Raw genomic sequence first — 19,580 nt, 5'->3', positions numbered from 1 at the left:
AGCTAGCTACATTCAGGGAGGACAGGTCCATCAATGGCTACTAGCCAGGATGAGTAGAGATGGTGGCTGTAGCCTCGGCTTTGCCAGAAGCTGGAATGGAGGGATCACCTGATTCCCTGTTCTGTTCATTCCCTCTGGGGTGCCTGGCACTGAGCCGGGTGGGATGGACCGTGGGTCTGGCTCTTCTGATGTGACCATTGCCAATACCACCCGAGCCAAAGCTGAGACTTGCTGGTTGGGCTGTTAACTAGCTGGGGGCCGGGGCGTTGGCTCAAGCCTGGGGGATACAGGAGGCTGCCTTCCGAGGAGAGCTGGGGTTTGGGACTGTCTTCATTCTGGCGCAGTAGCCAAGAACCCTTCATCCCCGGCAGGAAAGGGGAGGGGAGCCGCTCCCGCCTTGGGTTTTCCAGCGCCCAGTGGCAGGAACTAGGGGCTGCTGAGGCTCGTGGTGAGGCTGTGCCCGAGAACGTGGGGTGAACACTCCCAAGCAGGCCAGCCGTGCCATGCCGGGATCGGGGATCGGGGTGGAGCCCGCTTGGGAAGACGGGGCAGGAGCTTTTCCTGAGGTGGGTGAAGACGGCTGCCGAGGGCCCTGTGAGCACTGGTGCCTCCTGTGACCAGCCCCCGTGAAGATTCAATAGCTGCAGAGGGGAGGAGGCCTGAACCCCTCCTGGGAGTGCTCTGCACCCCATTGTCTCCTACCCCTTGTTTGAATAGGAACATACGAACGGCCAGCCAGGCGGGGTCGGACCAAAGGTCCAGCGAGCCCCGTGGCCAAGGCCAGAGGGAGGGAACGCAACGCAATCCTCACATGCTCCCTCCTGTCACTCATTTCCAGACACACAGACACCATTCCTACCCATCCTGGCTAATAGCCATTGATGGACCTAACCTCCATGAATCTATCGAGCTCTTTTTTGAACCCCATTAAAGTCCTAGTCTTCACCACGTCCTCTGGCGAGGAGTTCCACAGGTTGACTGCACTGAGTGAAGAAAAACTGCCTTTGGTTTGTTTTAAACCTGCTGCCTATTCATTTCATTGGGTGACCCCTAGTTCTTATCTTGTGGGACTCATACCGGCTGGAGGGTCCCGGGCACTCAGAGCTGGTGTAAAGTGCCTAGCAGAGACAGGGTTCCACCCCCGTCAGTAGGATGACGAATATGATGTGCAAGAGAAAGTAGCTGCTGCTCCGCGGGGTGCTCTCTGTGCTCCAAGGCCTGGTGGTGGGGCGATAGCCACACATCCCTCAAGCTCCTCTCAGAGCCAGCTGCAGCCCCAAGTCCCCACCGGGGAGCTCGGGGGGGCTGTGCCTCTCAGCCCTTGCAGAAGCTACTGTGGAAAGGAGAGGAGGACAGCCGTGTACGTGGGAGGGAATTTATGGGCGGTCTTGGCCTCTTGTTCCTCGCAGCCAGTCTGGCACTGGGCTTTACCTGCCCTAAGGAAACCACAGCTGCTCACACGACCGTTGCTAGTGATTGTGTTGCTTTGGCTAAGCAGCTGCCTCCGGTCCAGGCTGCTGCCCAGGCAGCTTACCTCCAGGAGCAGGGGGGTTACTCCTGTGTTTGCATCATCCAGAAAGGAGGGGAAATTGGGGCAGACTCTGCTGCAGTTGGTCCCTGTTTTCCAGGAAGGCTGCACGGCGAAGTCAGCATCGAGCGGATTCCTTGTTACCTAAGCATCGCTCGGTGTGTGGGCCGAGGCCAGGGGAACAGGGCCCCAGGTGGAGAGACGCTGTGCAGAATTCCTACCAAACGCACTGTGCTCCCAGCTGGGGGCCCAGGAGTGGCCAGCGCCGGCCCCTCCTACTGCTCAGTGACACAAAGAGATTCATCGTAGAAGGCTTTGAGGCCGGGGTAGTATCTCAGGGGGACTGTCTCCCCCAGAGCCTCCTGGCGGAAGTTCTGCCGCAGCCAGCCATAGACCAAGCTGTGCAGGAGCCCTTGGAGGGACATGGTCAGCGCCTGCAAAGAGAGGGAGAAATCAGAGCAGTGCGAGACAGCCACCCCTGCGCAGCACGGCCCTTCTCCTGCGTGCCTGGGGCGGCTCCTCTCCAGAGACAGCGGAAAGCTGGCAGCGTAACGGGGATGCGAACGGGTAACCGGTTATCCGGTAAGCGGCAGCCTTGCCAGGTGATATTAACCGGTGCCTGGCAGCAGCCCTCCGCCATGTGCAGAGAGCTGCTCCAGCCCCATGGACGGGTGCAGGAGCAGAAGCCAGCCCCCCTACACTTGGGCATTCGGGAGCGGGAGCCTGTTTAATGGGTTAACCAGTCAAACCTAAGGCTTAACCAGTTAACCGAGTAACCGGGATTTTCCATCCCTACTCATAGCCAACTGATAAAGGGGAGATGGACGCGCGAGCGTCCTGCCCCAGCCAGGCCTCCGAGGAGAACGCGACCCCCCAGGGGCGAGGTTAACGGAAGACCTTCCCTCGGAAGCCAGGAGAAGCCGCTCAGGCTGGGGCAGAAAGAGGAAGCGCGGCCCGGCCCCAGGTGAGGCAGAGGCTGAGCTGAGGGGCTGGGGGCCGGGCTCCGCTGGGCTGTTGCACACGACCGCTCGGTTACGTTTGGGAAGCAGCAGAACGGGACCGGCCTGGGAGCTGGTTTGTTTCCTTTCGCTGCAGAGGCCAGAGCCGGCCCCCTCTCCCCCTGCACCCGCACTGCCCAGCAAAGGGCCTGCCCTGGCAGCAGCTCCGTGCTACACTCGCACGGGCGGCTCATCCCCACCCGTGAATGCCCAGGCCCATGGGCGCCGTGTAACCCCCATTCCCTACATGCTGGGCACATCCTGCACCCCGCTGCTTGCACGGAGAGGTCCCCGGTCGTCCCCATCACACTGGGCCCCGTGCAAAGCCCACGGCGACCGGCCCTGCCCCACACAGCGGCAGAGGCAGCGCCGGCCGGTCAGGCCCTTACCGTGGCCACGTACAGTGCAAAGATGGCGATGGGCTGGACGCTGGTGAAGGACAGGAGGCTGAGGAGCAAGGCTGCGACGGGGAAAAGGAACGAGCTCTCACTGCTTTATCCTGCCGCTGCTTTGCCGTGTGAGGCCGTTCCCGTCTGCGCCCCCGGAGCGTGGCCATCGCCACCGTTAGGTTGCACGGCACCTTCCCCGAGGGTGGGGCCCCGCACGCTTTACACGCTCCTGCCTGCACCCAGCTTCGCTGCTCATGGGCAGCCCCTTCCCAGGGGACGCGGCCCGTCCTCTCCTAGCCACGCAGATCAAGGGCTCTCCGGAAAGTGCACCTGCAGAGAGTCTAGGGGAGGGCGGGGAGGGGAAGGAGCCAAACCAGCCCAGAGGGAACCGGAGTTCTGTGTTTCTAGGGAAGCCAGAGCGTTCGAGCCCGGTGCTTGGAGCATTAAACATCCCTCCTTGGACACCGGGGCCTTTTCAGCTGTAGGCCGGAGGTTCCCCATCTCGGCCAGCCCCAGGATCCCTGCTAGCCCCAGCCTTACAGCTGCCTGGCTCCTGCTGCTCAGGCTTCCTCCGTGAGCATCGGGATCCTGCAGGGGAGCGGAGGAAACCTTGGGACCAAATGCTGGGGGGAGGGGGCCGTGTGTTGGCACTTGATTGCACCAGAAGGGCTCGTGGTGCACAAAGGAGGGGCCCAGTCCCCAGTCCTGATGTAGGAGGAGCCGCTCACCCGGCGTCCAGCAGACGAGGAAAACCAGCTGGAAGTGGCAGGAGATTTTGCGCGCATGCCGCACGTTCCTGCTGGCGAAGCCGTCGGTCTCCCCGCTCAGCGGCCGGCACCAGCGCTCCACCCTGCAGTACAGGAACTGACAGGCCCCCGGTCAGCGCTCCCGCCTCTCCCTGCCCCAGCACGGCCCCTTGGGACCCAGGGCACCCGCTGAGACTCAAGGGGGCAACAATCGGGCGCTTACTGTGCAGCAGCCGAGCACCAGCAGCAGGTACGTGAAGAAGAGGATTTTCACCTCCAGGCCAGGGTCCTTGAGGCCTGCGTCCTGGCAGACAAAGACAAGGCTGGTTGGGGCACCAGGCCGTGCCCGCCTTTGCCAGCTCCTCCCCGCCCAGCCAACGTCTTTCGCTCCTTGTAACGTGGTGGCAGCGCCCGAGGCAGGGAGCGGGGCGCTCAGCCCTGCCTTGACCCGGGTGCGCGAGGTTTGTCGGGGTTAGGCACACGCTGCACTAAGCGCTTCACAGAACGGGTACGAAGCGGGCACCAGCGGAGCCTTTGGGGGAGTAGCAGGAGTTGGTTCTTAGCAGAGCACGTGGCTGGCTCTTGGCCTTCCCCTTCTCTCGGCCCTCACCCTCCCCATCACCAGCCATTGCTCATCCGCCTTTCCCCAGCTGCCCAGCTCCCTCTGCCCCATGGGTGTCATGATGGGGGGGGCTGCAGAGAAGCAGTGTGGACGGAGCCCAACCAACATCAGCCCCGCAGGAGGGTAATGGCTGTGAGCGATGGACACGGGTCTGGAAGCAGGCTCAGGGCAGTGGAGCAAGCAGAGGAGGGAGAGCCAAGAGCCTGGTGCGTGGCAGAGCTCTGGAGGCAGGCGAAGGCTTTCCGGCCCGTGGGGACTGCGTGGGAGCAGGAAGGTGGTGGGAGCAGAGGCCGGGACAGCAGGGAGGGGGCGGGAGCAGAGGTCATGGGAGAAGGGAGGGGGCGGGAGCAGAGGTCATGGGAGAAGGGAGGGGGCGGGAGCAGAGGCTGGGGGAGAAGAAAGAAGGCAGGAGCAGGGAGGTGGCGGGAGCAGCGGCCGGGGGGGGCAGGGAGGTGGCGGGAGCAGGGGCCGGGGGAGCAGGAGCAGAGGCCGGGGGAGCAGGGAGATGGCGGGAGCAGGGGCCAGGGGAGCAGGAGCAGACGCCGGGGAGCAGGGAGGTGGCGGGAGCAGGGAGCAGGAGCAGACGCCGGGGAGCAGGCGGGGGGAGCAGGAGCAGAGGCCGGGGAGCAGGGAGGTGGCGGGAGCAGGGGTCGGGGGAGCAGGAGCAGACGCCGGGGAGCAGGGAGGTGGCGGGAGCAGGGAGCAGGAGCAGACGCCGGGGAGCAGGCGGGGGGAGCAGGAGCAGAGGCCGGGGAGCAGGGAGGTGGCGGGAGCAGACGCCGGGGAGCAGGGAGGTGGCGGGAGCAGGGGCCAGGGGAGCAGGAGCAGAGGCCGGGGGAGCAGGCGGGGGGAGCAGGAGCAGAGGCCGGGGGAGCAGGCGGGGGAGCAGGAGCAGAGGCCGGGGGAGCAGGCGGGGGGAGCAGGAGCAGAGGCCGGGGGAGCAGGCGGGGGGAGCAGGAGCAGAGGCCGGGGGAGCAGGCGGGGGGAGCAGGAGCAGAGGCCGGGGGAGCAGGAGCAGAGGCCGGGGGAGCGCTTGCCTTATAGCAGACGTCCTGGGAGCGGTGGATGAGGATCAGGCAGCTGAAAGAACAGGGCAGTGTAGGTGGCCTGGCTCCCGGCCCCTCTTGCCATGTCCCCCCGGCCCGGGAGGAGGTCACTGCACTGCGGTGCGACCAGCCTGCCTGCCAAGGCCAGGGGCCAGCGCTGGGCCCCAGGGAGCAGGTCCTTGTTCGGCTCCCGCTTCCAGAGCCCCTCTGCCCGGACGAGCTGGCGCTGGCCGAGTTCAGGGATGGACCCAGCCGCTAACGGGCTCCTATGGCAGGAGGCAGTCCCAGGGAGTCGGGGATCGCGTGCCAAGCCCTGCTGCTGGGCTCCCCTTCCCCCGCCCCGGCAGCGGGATGGGGCCCGGCGATACCTGCAGGATTTGGTGTCAGCCCTAGGCCCGTATCTCCTGGGCCTGCTCCGCGCTGCAGCCCCAGCCCCGGGGCGGGGACAGCCGAGGTCCGACCCCGCAGAACAGGAGCAGCCTGAGGCTCCGCGGGGCCGCGGGGGGAGGGACCCAAGCGCTACCTGGAGCAGTACAGGCTGTAGGCCCCGCAGGAGTGGTTGGCCTGGCACGGCCTGCGGGGCTCCAGCGGCCGGGGCGCGACGTCCCTCACCAAGGTGCCTCTCCAGAGCAGCTGGCCCAGGAACATGAGGGCAGGGAGCAGCCTGGCCAGAGACGGGGGAGGGGAGAAGAGTGAGGGGGCGGGGGGACGTCCCCCCGTACCGGCTCTGCCGGCCCCCTGGTAGCAAAGGGGGCAGCTGACCCCGCGCAGGGCCCCCCCATGGGACGGGGCCGCACGTCAGGGTGAGCCGCGGGGGCAGGGCGAGCCGCTCGGCAGCACCTACCAGGCCAGGACGTAGGGCAGGCCCCGCCGGGCCCTCTCCATGCACCGGCGCCTGTCCTGCAGGAGGAGAACGGGCTCAGACGGCCGCCTGGGCGCGAGGTCGGACGCGACGCGCCGAGCCGGCCTGGGGCTGGGGGCTGGCAGCCCTTGGCTGCTGCTTCCTTGGCTGCTGTACCAAGGGGGGGCTGCAGCCCCATCCCCCCCCGCTCTGGCCAGGGGCTCGGGACAGGGCAAGTCAGGAGAGCTGCTGGCCCGGCCTGGACGCAGGGGGTGTCTGTCCGGAGGAGCCGTCCACGCCTCCACCACGCACGTTCCCACGGGCTGGGGGAGGGGCCCACGCAGCCCTACCTGCACAGCCGTCACGCGGGCCACTCTCCAGCCACGCAGGGCGCGGTTGGCCTCGTACGCGTAGACAATGACCATCAGGAAGGAGACAGCGTAGAACATCTGGGCCGGGGAGAAGCTGAAGTCACGCCCAGCGACGCGCCCACCTACGGGCTCCCAGGGCGAGCCAGGGGCCCTGTTCCCACTAGGCTTTCCTGCCGCCACCTCCTCCCTGGGCCAGGGTCTCGCTGTCAGCGCTGGCCAGGGCCCCGCCGGGAAATGGCACCACCCGAGGAAGCGATTGGGGGAGAGTGGGGCTGGCTCTTGGTTAGGGGCCTCAGGCCAACGCTGCCTCCACTGCACCCCTGGGGCGCCGGGGCGCGGGCCCTGCCGGAGGGAGGGGCAGGTGTGAAGGGCTGAGGTGCGTTTACACTCGACCTCCCACCCAGCAGGACTCGTCTTGTCCCAGCTCACCCCCCACTCGGGGGAGACTGCAGGCCATGGGCGAGGGGGGATGACGGGGTGCGGAGGGGGCCCGTGGGCGCCGCTGGGCCCGTTGTGCTCTCGTGTCACCCCAGCCCAGGCCGGCAATGACCCGCAAGTTCACTGAGGTGCAACACGGGGCGGAAGGCCAAGGCCCGGTGAGGCCGGAGAAATTGCAGCCAAGCTTTGGGGGAGGGGCGAGACGCGGGCAAACGGGCACAGGAGATTCTGTGGGGGGAGGGGCCGGGGCAGAAATGCCACAAATCTGCCTGGGCCACATGACCGGCGGGTGACTGAAGGGCACAAAGGCCAAGGGTGCTCGGTTCCGGGGTGCTCCACTTTAGGCCCCTGGGGCCAAATTTCCAGAGCTGCTGAAGGCCTGGGGAGGGTGCAGGCATGACAGCCAGGCCCGCGGATACTGAGCCGGGCTCGGCCGGTCACGGCCCTGCCCCAGGGTGGGGCTGTGGGCATGGAACAAGGGGGATGGGAGGAACCCGAGAGGGAAGGATCAGGCTGAATAGCAGGATCGGCCCCCTGCGGCTCTGTCGCCCCGCTGGGGCTCTGACAGTCCCTGCGTAGAGGGCAGGGGCGCCCAAGCCAGCCCCCGGCACTGTCCGCGTAGGCAGCAGGCTGCACGTGACCCCCCCACCCCCCCATCTGCTACCAACCGTTCTTACGCGGGACCAGCAAACCCATTCACAAACTTTTGGCGGACAGCTAACATCGTATTTACATATTCATTATGCAAATAATGACTCTGCAAAAGTGAAATAAAATGTTACGGGTCTGCCAAAATATGTACCCCGGCCCCCGAGCCGCTGCTTACAGCTGGCTTCCGCTGCGGCTGCCACACGCCCTGGTACCCAGCCCCGTGGGCACAGCCCGGCACTTGGGAACCACTGTGCTAACAGGCCGTTCCAGGGCGCCCCGGCTAGTAGAGCATGTCGGCCCCAGCCCGCCCCAGCCCCCTGTGCCCTCGCCCCCTCACCATGGCCAGCATCAGGCCGTAGGGGCAGAACTCATACGCCCGGATGAAGAGCCGGGCTGGCAGGAGCTGGATGGCCGCCGTGATGATGAGCACCAAGGCAGCCAGGAAGTCTGCCAGGGAGAGCAGGAAGAGGGGGCGCAGCTGTGGGGAAGCAGCACAGTTAGGGCAGAGGCTACCGGCAGGGAACTGTCTGCAGCCCCTTTCTCTGCTGGGCCCCCAGGGCCGCGCCTCCCTCCCTCCTGCATGCTGCGCGGCCCAGATCCCCTCCCCTGAAAGTGATGCCATCCTGGCCTGGGGAGGTGGGTACACAGAGGCAGGGCCCGGGGAGGCAGGCGGGGTACACGGAGGTAGGGCCTAGAGAGGGAGGTGGGGTACCCGGAGGCAGGGCCCGGGGAGAGAGGCGGGTACCCGGAGGCAGGGCCCGGGGAGAGAGGCGGGTACCCGGAGGCAGGGCCCGGGGAGGCAGGCGGGGTACCCGGAGGCAGGGCCCGGGGAGGGAGGTGGGTACCCGGAGGCAGGGCCCGGGGAGGCAGGCGGGGTACCCGGAGGCAGGGCCCGGGGAGGGAGGTGGGTACCCGGAGGCAGGGCCCAGGGAGGGAGGTGGGTACCCGGAGGCAGGGCCCGGGGAGAGAGGTGGGTACCCGGAGGCAGGGCCCGGGGAGAGAGGCGGGTACCCGGAGGCAGGGCCCGGGGAGAGAGGTGGGGTACCCGGAGGCAGGGCCCGGGGAGAGAGGTGGGTACCCGGAGGCAGGGCCCGGGGAGAGAGGCGGGTACCCGGAGGCAGGGCCCGGGGAGAGAGGCAGGTACCCGGAGGCGGGGCCCGGGGAGGGAGGTGGGGTACCCGGAGGCAGGGCCCGGGGAGAGAGGCGGGATACCCGGAGGCAGGGCCCGGGGAGGGAGGCGGGGTACACTGAGGCAGGGCCCGGGGAGAGAGGCGGGGTACCCGGAGGCAGGGCCCGGGGAGGGAGGCGGGGTACCCGGAGGCAGGGCCCGGGGAGAGAGGCGGGGTACCCGGAGGCAGGGCCCGGGGAGGGAGGCGGGATACCCGGAGGCAGGGCCCGGGGAGAGAGGTGGGGAACCCGGAGGCTGGGCCCGGGGAGGGAGGTGGGGTACACGGAGGCAGGGCCCGGGGAGGGAGGCGGGATACCCGGAGGCAGGGCCCGGGGAGGGAGGCGGGGTACCCGGAGGCAGGGCCCGGGGAGGGAGGCGGGATACCCGGAGGCAGGGCCCGGGGAGAGAGGCGGGGTACCCGGAGGCAGGGCCCGGGGAGAGAGGCGGGATACCTGGAGGCAGGGCCCGGGGAGAGAGGTGGGGTACCCGGAGGCAGGGCCCGGGGAGGGAGGCGGGGTACCCAGAGGCAGGGCCCGGGGAGAGAGGTGGGTACCCGGAGGCAGGGCCCGGGGAGAGAGGTGGGGTACCCGGAGGCTGGGCCCGGGGAGGAAGCAGGGTAAGAAAGGATCCTGGCAGCAACCCGAGTTCTGCTCCCCGTCTCAGCGTCTGGCCATGATGGCTGCAGGTCCCCAAGAGGCTGCCCCATCTCACCCGCCTCTCTCCCGTCGCCGCCCCAGGGGAGCGCTGGCCTCTCTCTGCCCACGGGGCCGGCCCACACCTCCAACACGGAAATGCTGCTGGCCAGCGAGCGGGAGCCCCTCAAAGACGGCTGCTCACACGCCAGCTGCTGCGCGGCTCTGTCCTGCCTCCTCCCATCGCCTCTGCCACCCGGCCGTGGAGCTCTCGTCCCCCCCACTTGCACCCTCTTCTCCCCGCTGCGCCTGTGCTGGGGGCGGGGGAGGAAGACGAGCAAGAGCGCAAAGGCAGCCGGACGCAAATCCCAGCAACTAACGAGCACTCCCAGTGAACGAGGCCTGTGCTGGGCTGACCACGCCACGCGGCAGGCCGGGCCTAGCCCAGCTCTCGCCCAGCCCTCTTCTCCCCGGGCGTGACTGGGCATTGCTGACGCCCGAGCCCGTCCTGTGGCGCAGCCCCCAGGCCTCCTGTGGAGAGACGTCAGACCAGCCTCTGCCTAGGACCCGCAACGGCGTCAGCTAAAACCCAGGGAGCGCAGTTCTGGGTAGTCCAGGGCTGGCCAAGGCTGCAGGATTAGCCTGACTAGACTACGGGGCGGCATTAAACCCCTTGGCTAGGAGCTGCCTGAGAGCCCGGGAGCTCGCCAGGTGTCTCAAAGCCCAGGGACCCCCAAGTCTGCCACGGACCTGGCTGCTGAAGCATCTCCCCCTGAGGGCGGCCACCGCCAGGACCGAGCTGCTGCCGAGGAGGCTGAAATGGAAACGCAGCCAAGAGTTAGTCTCCAGGCTCCGGGCCGGCCATGCTGGGTGCCCATCGATGGCTCAGCACCCGGCACAGCCATGGGCCTTCCCCTCCCTGGAACACGGGCTCAGACGCTGGTTTGGGGCTCGGGGACTTCCCCACAGGGGTATCTGGAGTGCAAGGCACTGGCCCGAGTTACCAGCAGCTGCTCCCCGAGGCGGGAACAGGAGCAGAGCCCAGAACCCGCCTGCCTCCCAGCCCACCACGGCCCGTTCTCTCTCCGCCTCGGCCACCCTGGAGGGCTGGCGGCCGGCGCTCGGCGCTCAGGCCAATTCCTAGACGAGGCTGTGCCGAAAGGAGAGCCAGGGCATTGGAGTAGGTCTGGTGTGTGGCAACAGGAAAGATTCCTGCTGGGCTGCTGCTTCCTGCTGGTGGGTTCATCCCGCCCTGCTGCACATTGGCCTGTGGCAGAGATCACCCTGGGCGGCGAGAAGGGCCCCAGATATCTGGGGACGTGGTCCCTGCTGTGAAAGGTCCAGTCCACAGCCCCCTCCCGCGGTGGACAAGGCTGGGCAGGATGAAGGGGACAGCCTCGGGGCTGGAGATAACGCACCGCAAGTCGGACCGGGAGAACGCCGGGTACCCTGCCAGCAGAGCCCAGAGCTCTCGCTATGGCCGGCACCGACACTGCCGGCTGGTCCAGGACCCACCGTGCTAGTGTCTGGCCCTTGTGTGCTGGCTCCATCCTGCCTGTGCAGGGTGCAGGGACGAGGGGAGAGGCCTTGGTGCCGCACTGCACATGTGGGTATCTGAGCTCTTCGGTATCTTCATATGGGGGGAGCAGCCCTTGTGCAAACTACCGGGGATGGAGCTTGGCAACCAGCCACGGGCAAAGTGCAGCCACCCCATCCTGACCCCCGCAGGCTTGGCCAGGCCGCAGGTAAACAGACCCACCTGAGAGATAAGGCTGTCAGGGAGACGCATGTCAGCACCAAGATCTGCGAGGAGAAAGGGAGATTACTGCGGGCTGACCACGAGTCCAGGTCTTGAGTCTGTTCCTGCCCAGCCGCTGCTCAGGGTGCACCCACCCGCCCCGGGCAGCATCCCATCCCGCCCCAGGCCCCAGCCCCTCCCAAGCAGGGCACTGCTGAGCCAGCTGTTTGTCAGTGAACGGGGCAGACTCCATTCCACTCAGCTCTGTAAACAGCCAGGGGCGGAGGGTAGGGGGGTTGCAGCAAGAGGCTCTCACTCCCATCAGGGACACACTAGGAATGGGCAGAACAGACCTTGGTTTCACAGCACAAGCCTAGAGCAGGGCATGCTAGAAGCTGCGTGCAGAGAGCCAGCTGGGCCGTGCCTCGCTGTGGGCAGTGGCGGGGGGGGGGGGGGGGATTTGAAAGCTCTTTGGTGGAAATGGGTTTTCATCCAGAACGAAGCTTTCTGCAAACCCCTTCTGCTTGGGTGAGCAGAACTTTTTTAGTAAAACCGTGAGGTCTTGGCTTACGAGCACAGCTGACGACTGTTTGTGTTTGGGGTACAGGGGGTTGGGCGGGAGGTTTGGTTTTTACATAGAAAATGGCTTCTCCATAGGGCTGTGCGTTTCACTCTGGATTTCGCACAAGGCATCGCTTGGCATCTTTCAGCCAGTTCCAAAAGCGGTTTGAGAGAAACCTGGTGACATCTCCCCACCTTGGACAACAGCCCGAGTAGGCCCAGGTGGAACTGGCACCTGCTGCTCTATTGTCAGCAAGCCTGGGAAAACCCATCTGATGCCCCCACTGCCTCACAGTAAGCAGGCTGGAGGCCCAGGGTAAGGAACGATCAGGAACATGGACAAAGCCGGCTGAGAGGAGAGGGTGACGGGTGACAACTCGGCTACAGCACCCTGTCCTGCCAGTGTTCTGGGTGGGGTTTCTCCAGAATCTGCTGGGCTAGCTCAGAACTGCACAAAGGTTTCAAGGGCGAGTGAAACAAGCTGCTTAATTGCCCCTGCAGCGGCTCCAGGAGACCAGCAAGGACTCCTGCTCTGGAGTCCACTCCCCGACTGTAAGAGCAGCTCTGCTTCAGCCTTCGTCCCTGTGGCGTTCCGGGGACGCTCTCCCACCACAATCCCTCGGCTCTGCTGTGGGTGGGTCACAGCAGCCGGGGAACGGGGAGTTCTCGCTACTGCCCATCCAGTACCGCGTGGGCCCCAGCATGGGAAAGTTTTCCCTGCTTAGGGGGACAAGGGGCCGCGAAGGAACAGGTGACATGACAGACAACTAAAGCTCCGGGCGAGACAGAAGGGCAGAGAATGAATCCTGGTGAGAACCAGCGAGGTTGACAGGCCCAGAGCAGACGCTGCAGCCTCTGAGCAGCACAGCTCAGGCCGAGAGAAAAGCGTCTCCCACGCAGCATGAGCAGAGCCCTGCAGCATGCCCTTGGCAGCTGGGAAATGCCTCCCCGGGAGCGACCCGAGCTCAGCTCTGCTGGCCAGACTGCTCAGTGTGTTTTGCTGGGCTCTCCAGCCCTGGTTGTGACCATGGGTCGTACCTTGTCGTTGGGCAGGGCTGATGCGCTGGGCCCTCGACTCGCCGCGTCCATGCCGGCGGGAGCCTCCTCTGGTGATCCCTGGCTTCTGGGGCTGGGCTCCCGCAGGCAGCGCTGCTGCTCAGTGCCCAGGGCCTCTCCCCCCCGCAGGTTGCTGCTGACTGGAGTGCTGATGTAACCTTTGCTTGTTTGATTTACTCCACACCTGCCAGGGGAGGGGGGCGGCACTGAGCCCAGCCACCCTCTCACCCAGGGCCAGCGGCAGAAGCCTTTCCTTGAGGCTCAGCGGCCTCCCCGTGCTCCCTGGGGCCACCCTGGCTGGATCAAGGCGGGAGGCGATACCAGCCCAACTTGCTGGGTCCTCGGGGACTGCAGGATGGGACAATTCACATCTGTGTGCATGTCACATCGCCCCAGCTCCCACCCACTTGCTAACACGTGCTCAGCACGTCCCCAGCACGGAGGGGGCAGGGGCTGATGCAACTCCCAACAGGTGGGAATGAGGCAGAACAAGAGCAGAGAGAAAGGTGCAGACAGTGCAAAATTCAACACTAGTCACCCTCTCCCCCACTTCCTTCCACTCACACCATCACCAGCTCCGGAGCATGCACCACACAGCAGCTGGGCCTCCCATGCACACCAGGCGCGGGTGAAAGTCGTACATCGCCTCCCGCACCCGCTCTGAATTTAACCCATTGCTTTGATACCACCCCCCTGGCTCATGCTGGGGTGTGCTGCAAGGCTGGTGCCACCCCACAGCCAGCTTCCAACAACCTAGACGTGGGCAAACATGATGGCCAGGTCACAGCAGGGAAACTGAGGCCGGGAGTAGAGTGGGGAATCTGGTTTGGACTGATCCACAGAAATATCAGTCAGGAGCCACACACAAGTGAGAGGCAAAAAAACCCCAAACCCTCGCTGGCGTGGCCCCTGCCTAAGGAGAGACAGTCCCCTCACACCCCAGAGCCGTGGGGAATGCTAGTAGATTGTGTGCGCTCCAGCCCCATGAGGAGGTGGGGAGGGACTTGGAGCACCAGTGCAGGCTCCCCAGTTCTGGCAGGTACCTTGTGCCTTGGGGGCCAGACTCAGGCAAGCCAGGGGCAGCACCCGGCCCTGGGGTTTTAGGTTCCCCACCCCCGGCCTAGAGAGAGGAAGGGATTTGCCCAGAGTCTCACAGAGCCAGGCATGCAGCTCCCAGCTCTGAGACACAGGACTCCAGGCTGGCTTCAGAGCTGGTTTCATGGGCTCCCTGTGGGCGAGGCTGGATCTGGGACCGGGAACAGCGTGTGCTCTGTCTGTGCTGTCAAGGCATGAGTCAACACCGCTCAGCCTGTGCGTTCCAAACCAGCTTGCTCTTGCCAGCAAAATCAGTCTGAACACGACTGAAATTAGGGAAGAGGAGGACAGGCTGGGTCCCGGGCAGCAGGAGAACGGTACGAATGCAGGGTCAGTCTGGCCAGGCAGGCCCATACCGTCCGGAAGGAAATTCATACGCTGACGCAAAGGAACAGAGTGCATGTTTAATGAAAGGCCTTGTTCAGGTTGGCACATGACCTCACACAATCAATTAAACCATTCCCAGAGCTGGCGAAGGATGCCTGTGCACAGCCCTCCCGGCTGCAGCGCCCCTCGTGGGAGGAGGGCAGAAACAGCTGCTAGGTGCTTACTGGCCCAAACACAGGACCGGGAGCCAGGACCACCCTAGGGATGTGAAGGACTAATCAACTAACCAATAACCAAATGCTAGCGGACTAGTCCTCCCACCCCGCTGCCTCTATCACAAAGAGGCAACAAGGGCGGGGGGAGGGGGTACTTCAAAGCAGCAGCACTACATGGAGCCTGAGGCAGACCCCGGGCTCCATGCTGCACTGCCGCTTTGAAACGCTGCAGGAAGCCCAGTGTCAGGCTCCACGCGGCGTTTCAAAGCGGCAGTCCTGCACGGAGCCCTGGGTCAGCAGGGGAGTCCCCAGCTAATCCTGGGCTCCACACGGCACCTTCGCCTTTGAAGTGTAGCAACAGCCCTAGGTGGCGGCGCCCTATCGACTAATCGAATAGTCAATGCAAAATGCATCAACTATTCGATTAGTCAATTACTCACAATTTAACATCCCTAGACTACCCCAGAACCTGACCACTTCAGATCCCACTTCCCTCTGCAGGTTTGGGCAGGTTCCACCCTCCCAGCCCTCCCCAGCTGGCCACGCTCTGAGTCTCAACCTCCCTTCCCACACTGCTGACCCCAGGAAATGGCTGTTTGGGGAAATAATGGGATTACTCAGATTTGAGAGGAGAACAAATTCAACCTAGGACAGAGCTTCCCCCACTTCCAGGCAGCCTGCTGCTTCTCAGATGCGGCTGAGCACTGCCAGCTCCCTTGGCTCTATACAGCAATTCCAGGGGGGCATGAAGTTAGGAAAACAGCACTGAAGACAAGACTCCACCTGCTCAACTCCGCGACTCCCCTTAACTTCGGGTTTAACATACAGGCTCTTTCGACCAAGCTGCCTGTGAACGCCCTCACATGCGCGTCTCACACGCCACCATGCTCTGCATGCCCTCACAACCACGCATCAGTGTTAGAAGCCAAGACTGAAGAAAGTCGCTGCCGGAGCGCTGACACCGGGAACATTTCAAGTCAGTAAGTTGAAACATCTGCGTTTAGAGCAATTCACACGCCAAGCGGGTTGCACAGTGGGGAGAGCCAGGGACCATTTCTGCTTTGACACTGAGCTGCAAGTGCTGCTGCTGGCTCTGGTGAGTCTGAAAGCAGCCCTTGTTCTGCGGCAGATTAGAGCACACCCAGCTGAATGGAACTGGACATGTCAACAGACTCTCAAGGACCAGTCCTCATACACAGAGCAGTGGCTGCACTACACCCCAGGAACAAACCGCTGGGGAGGATGTGGAATCCTCATCCTGGCAGATTTTCTAGGCTAGAGCAAGGATCTCTCAGGCACTGTTTTGGGATCATCAAGTCGGTCCTGCCATCGAGCACAAGGGTGGGGTAGAGAAACCACTATTCAGTCTCTTATTCGACAGTTCTGCCCAAGGAAGCACCAAGCAGAGGCAAAACAAGGCCCATCTGTGGAAACTCATCCACAGAGGTAAGCTCAGTGGCTGCCAGAGCCATAAAGCTACCAGTGTGGAGATCGCCTTCACCCTTCTAATTCTTGGCCTCATTCTGATCATCACCTGTTCTGTCCATTTCTTGGCCACTGTAAGCAGACAGGACACAGGGCAGACCAACCATAGATCTGACCCAGCACAGTCATACCTTCTGTATGCTGGGTAGAGCGGTACCTTGCAAGTAGCCCCACTGGTTTCAAAGGTGCTACTCAACAGGAAGTTGGATATTAGGGGAACCAGGTCTTTAGCTCTCTCAGCTGAGTGCACAGCAGTGACTACCTGCACTTCTTAGGGGGGTGAGACATGCAAGGCCAAATTCTGCTCCCCATTACATTGCTAGCAACCTGGAGCAACTGCACTAGACTTCAATGCAACAGCAGAATTTGGATGCCAGATTGTCAGAAACTGAGGCCCTGTCTTTCCTTTGTTCCCAGCAGCTCAACATTCAGTGAAGGGTAGCTATCCGGCCCCTTTTTTGCTGGCACCAGCTGATGAAGTGTTTTGCATTTGTTTTTGGTCCCTTTCCAAAAAAGTTTCCAGCAGACACGGAATCTGCCTGTGGAATTTTTGGTTCTCTAGGGAGCAAACAGCAGCTGAGCATGGAGGTTTTTCCATTTAACAGTCAGTTTCTGAAATGGAATAGAATGGAAAGTGAGATCTTTGTCTGTCACCCAGGCAAGGTGCTTCTCTTTATGGCTGGCACAGGGATCTCCTCAAAAGTAGTCTGCTGGCATCTGTTACTCACAGCCTGCCCGACGCGGCCTAATTTAGACTGATTAGCAAATCCATATATATTGAATTCATACACACACACATGCATTAAGTGCCAATACTGTAAGTGACATAACCTAACCAGGCCTATCCCATAATCCTGTTCATGTATGCTAAGGACTGCATAACAGCTGCAGTTTGCTGAAGTCAGCATTTGGCACAAACTGATAGGAAACTTGTCAAAAGTCAAAATTGTAAAAATTCATTCTCGTCATGGTACAAACCACGAAAAGACCTTCAGGGATCACTATCTGGAATGCTAGTGTTCAAAACAAAGCTAAGAAAGGAAAAGAATATTTATGTTCAGGAATTGGAACAAACTTGATGAGTTAGATTTTAGTAATGCATAAAGAACTGTGTAGCTTGAAAAATATAACTAGCAGCTGGATCATGTAGCTTGGGGAACACAACTTCTGTATAAGGTATCGCTGATGCATGGGGACTGCTCTTTGGAGACTTGCATCATATAGAAACTGTATCCTGCACTGTATTAATAAACCTGACTGACATTCGTCATTTGGTCTTGAGTGTATCTTGAATGAAATAACAAACCAAAATGGGATCGAGCAATTGGCCACACAATTTATCAACACTGATCACCATGGAGGAGTGGGGCTGGTTGCATAGCACTTTGAAAATGTTATGGCTCTTCCAGGAGTGGTGTTTGAAATCTGGAGAGTGGCTCTGTTGTTTACAGGTCGACTAGCCGGTACTGCCCTGCTCCTACATGCAGGAGGCTATTACATTTCACTGCTCGTGCTCTCCGTAACCCCACACACGTGAGTTGTCTGTCACCCAGAAAGTTTTTGCTCCCAAGAAATCTTTGCTGCGACACTTCTCCCATCTGAGCGTAGCTAGAAAGCACTGCATAGCTCACGTGGAGGACCACAATGCAGCACTGTGCCAATTCCAGCACATGTCTAGGAAGCAGCTCTGAAAGGTGCAAACTGCCCCATTGGTTTCAATATGGTGCTAGTGATGCCAAAGCTGAACAACTCAAATGTCAATATTTTACTGCTGGGCATTTTAGCACCCAGGAAGGGTGATCACCACAGTCTCAAACTCCTCAGGTGGTTTTGCAGGTGGGGACTTATTGATGGGCAACACAGGGGCCAGAGTACTAAATGTAGTAACTTTTGTAGTTAACTGGTTAAACCCCTCCATTTTACAAGTTCTGTGAGGTTGCCACAGGGTCTCCAGCGTGCTACAGAACCCTAGCACCTTCAGGCCAGCTTGCTCGGAGTACACAGGTCTTGCTTAGAACCATGCCAATGTTCTACATTCACACAGCTGCTTCTGAGATCACCCACGGGCTTTATAAAAGCCACTTAGAGACAGGCGAATCTGATCCCAGTGTCCATCTGGGAACAGGCCCTCATCCTCAACTCTCCAGACCAAGCCTTGTGTAACCTGATCAAAACTCAGTTTAACGATCCAGTGTTTGAGGCCCGTAATTATACACCAGGTCTTATCTAAACTAGGGATGTTAAACCCTGTGGGCCCGGCAGTATAAAGCTTATAATAGAGCCTACAATGCAGCTGGCTCCCCAGGACCAGGGCCAGCCGCTAGAGCCAGTGCAGGCTGGGAGCCAATTAATTAGTGCACCAGCTCCCAGCTGCCAGCCCCACTCCCAGGGAGCTGGCTGTCACCCCATGCTGCAGTCCCTGATACAGAGCCAGCAGCATGGGGCATCAGCTGGTGCACGCTGGAAGCTGGCTTTTAAGCCGGCTCCTGGGGAGCTGACCTGCCACCCTGTGCTACAGGCTCTGACATAGAGCCAGTAGAATGTGCGGCAGCCGTGCAGGGAATTGACTTTTAACTGTTATGGAAACTGATAAGCTCAAGCTTATATCAGTTAACCATTTAAACTGTTACACTTTTACATCCCCAACTGCAATAGGCTTTGCTACACCTACACAACAAGGCCATCACTGGTTAAAATTCAAAGGTGACTGAAGGGAAAGGATCATTATGGACCTGGGTTACAAAAAGAGACTAGAGGGGGCCACCAAGGATGTGCCAATGCACTATGGAAAGGAAAGGGTACACCGGGCACCCAGACAGCCTCTATGCTTTCTCCCCAGAAAGAGTACTTGCTGAAAGCTGAGTCCTGCCTACGCTCACGCCCATCACCTGGGCAGCCACCATTACTGGGGGAGGAGAATGAGAAGGTACAAGGGGTAGGGCAATCTCTTCCCCTGCTAGTTCAGTACCTCAAAATACAGGCTCAGCAACGTGGCACTTGCATCTGAAGTGGCTCCTACTTCCTGACCAGGCTGGCCTTGGGGCAGTTGTCAAGCCAAGCACGTCTCTTTAATATCTCAGCCTCCGTAGCTCAACACAGGCAAGGAGAAGGGACTGGGTCACATTCCCACTGGATATGCACTATGCAAAGCAAGCCTTTCGCCCCTGCAGACTACGCCTTCCACTGCACGTTAGAAAGGCATGTTTCCCATAGAGCGGACAGAGCAGGACCCAGCCTACTCAGCAGCCTTGCAGCTCTGGGCAGGTGCATGTTCTAGAACATGACTGGGACAGCTGGTGCAGAGGTTTGCCTGAGGAAATAAAAGGACCCCTTATACCTTTCATCAGCCTACTATTCTCAGCCAGCCCGTAGACTCCAATACGCAGAACCCAGAGCTTCTTCTACCCAACCCTTCCCGGCTGGGCGTGTGTTCTGGGGCCAGTCCTGCAGCACCTACTGAAATGAATAGCGCCACTGTCCTCTCAGGCGAGTCAAACATACACCGGGCCCTTCTTGGGTGCAGTGGCCAGCAGTCTTGCCAAAGGTCTCCTGTGCACAGAAAGAACAGTAACGCTACCATCTCCAATGTCGTATTTCCAGTGGTTCACCAATGAGAAGTGTTTCAAACTCTCTCATTTAATCCTGGAGAAGTTTCAACAGACCCTCTGGATTA

General features: G+C 61.6%; 1 protein-coding gene across 4 annotated transcripts; it reads right to left on the bottom strand.

Annotated features, from left to right (window-relative positions):
* Positions 1 to 956: 956 nt before the first annotated feature.
* On the bottom strand, positions 957 to 16,520 carry LOC106731614 (transmembrane protein 116-like). Of its 4 annotated transcripts, none has more exons than XM_075924172.2 (12): positions 12,768 to 16,520; positions 11,190 to 11,233; positions 10,181 to 10,244; positions 7,968 to 8,108; positions 6,521 to 6,883; positions 6,174 to 6,229; positions 5,853 to 5,993; positions 5,321 to 5,363; positions 3,885 to 3,965; positions 3,644 to 3,779; positions 2,916 to 2,986; positions 957 to 1,962 (listed from the first exon to the last, which is right to left on the bottom strand). In XM_075924172.2, the coding sequence occupies exons 1-12, from the start codon at positions 12,816 to 12,818 to the stop codon at positions 1,804 to 1,806; spliced, it is 1,350 nt and encodes a 449-aa protein (XP_075780287.2). In that variant the 5' UTR covers positions 12,819 to 16,520; the 3' UTR covers positions 957 to 1,803. The 4 variants fall into 4 exon arrangements, with proteins under 4 accessions (XP_075780287.2, XP_075780304.2, XP_075780296.2 ...); XM_075924189.2 differs by having other exon boundaries at positions 961 to 1,962; positions 6,521 to 6,619; XM_075924181.2 differs by having other exon boundaries at positions 1,826 to 1,962; positions 2,929 to 2,986.
* Between the last annotated feature and the right edge of the window lie 3,060 nt (positions 16,521 to 19,580).

The sequence above is a fragment of the Pelodiscus sinensis genome, chromosome 1 (assembly GCF_052426305.1).
Source record: "Pelodiscus sinensis isolate ZL-2025 chromosome 1, ASM5242630v1, whole genome shotgun sequence".
Taxonomy (NCBI): Eukaryota; Metazoa; Chordata; order Testudines; family Trionychidae; genus Pelodiscus; species Pelodiscus sinensis.
Note: the sequence above shows the minus strand (reverse complement) of the source record. Positions and strands in the feature narration are given on the sequence as shown.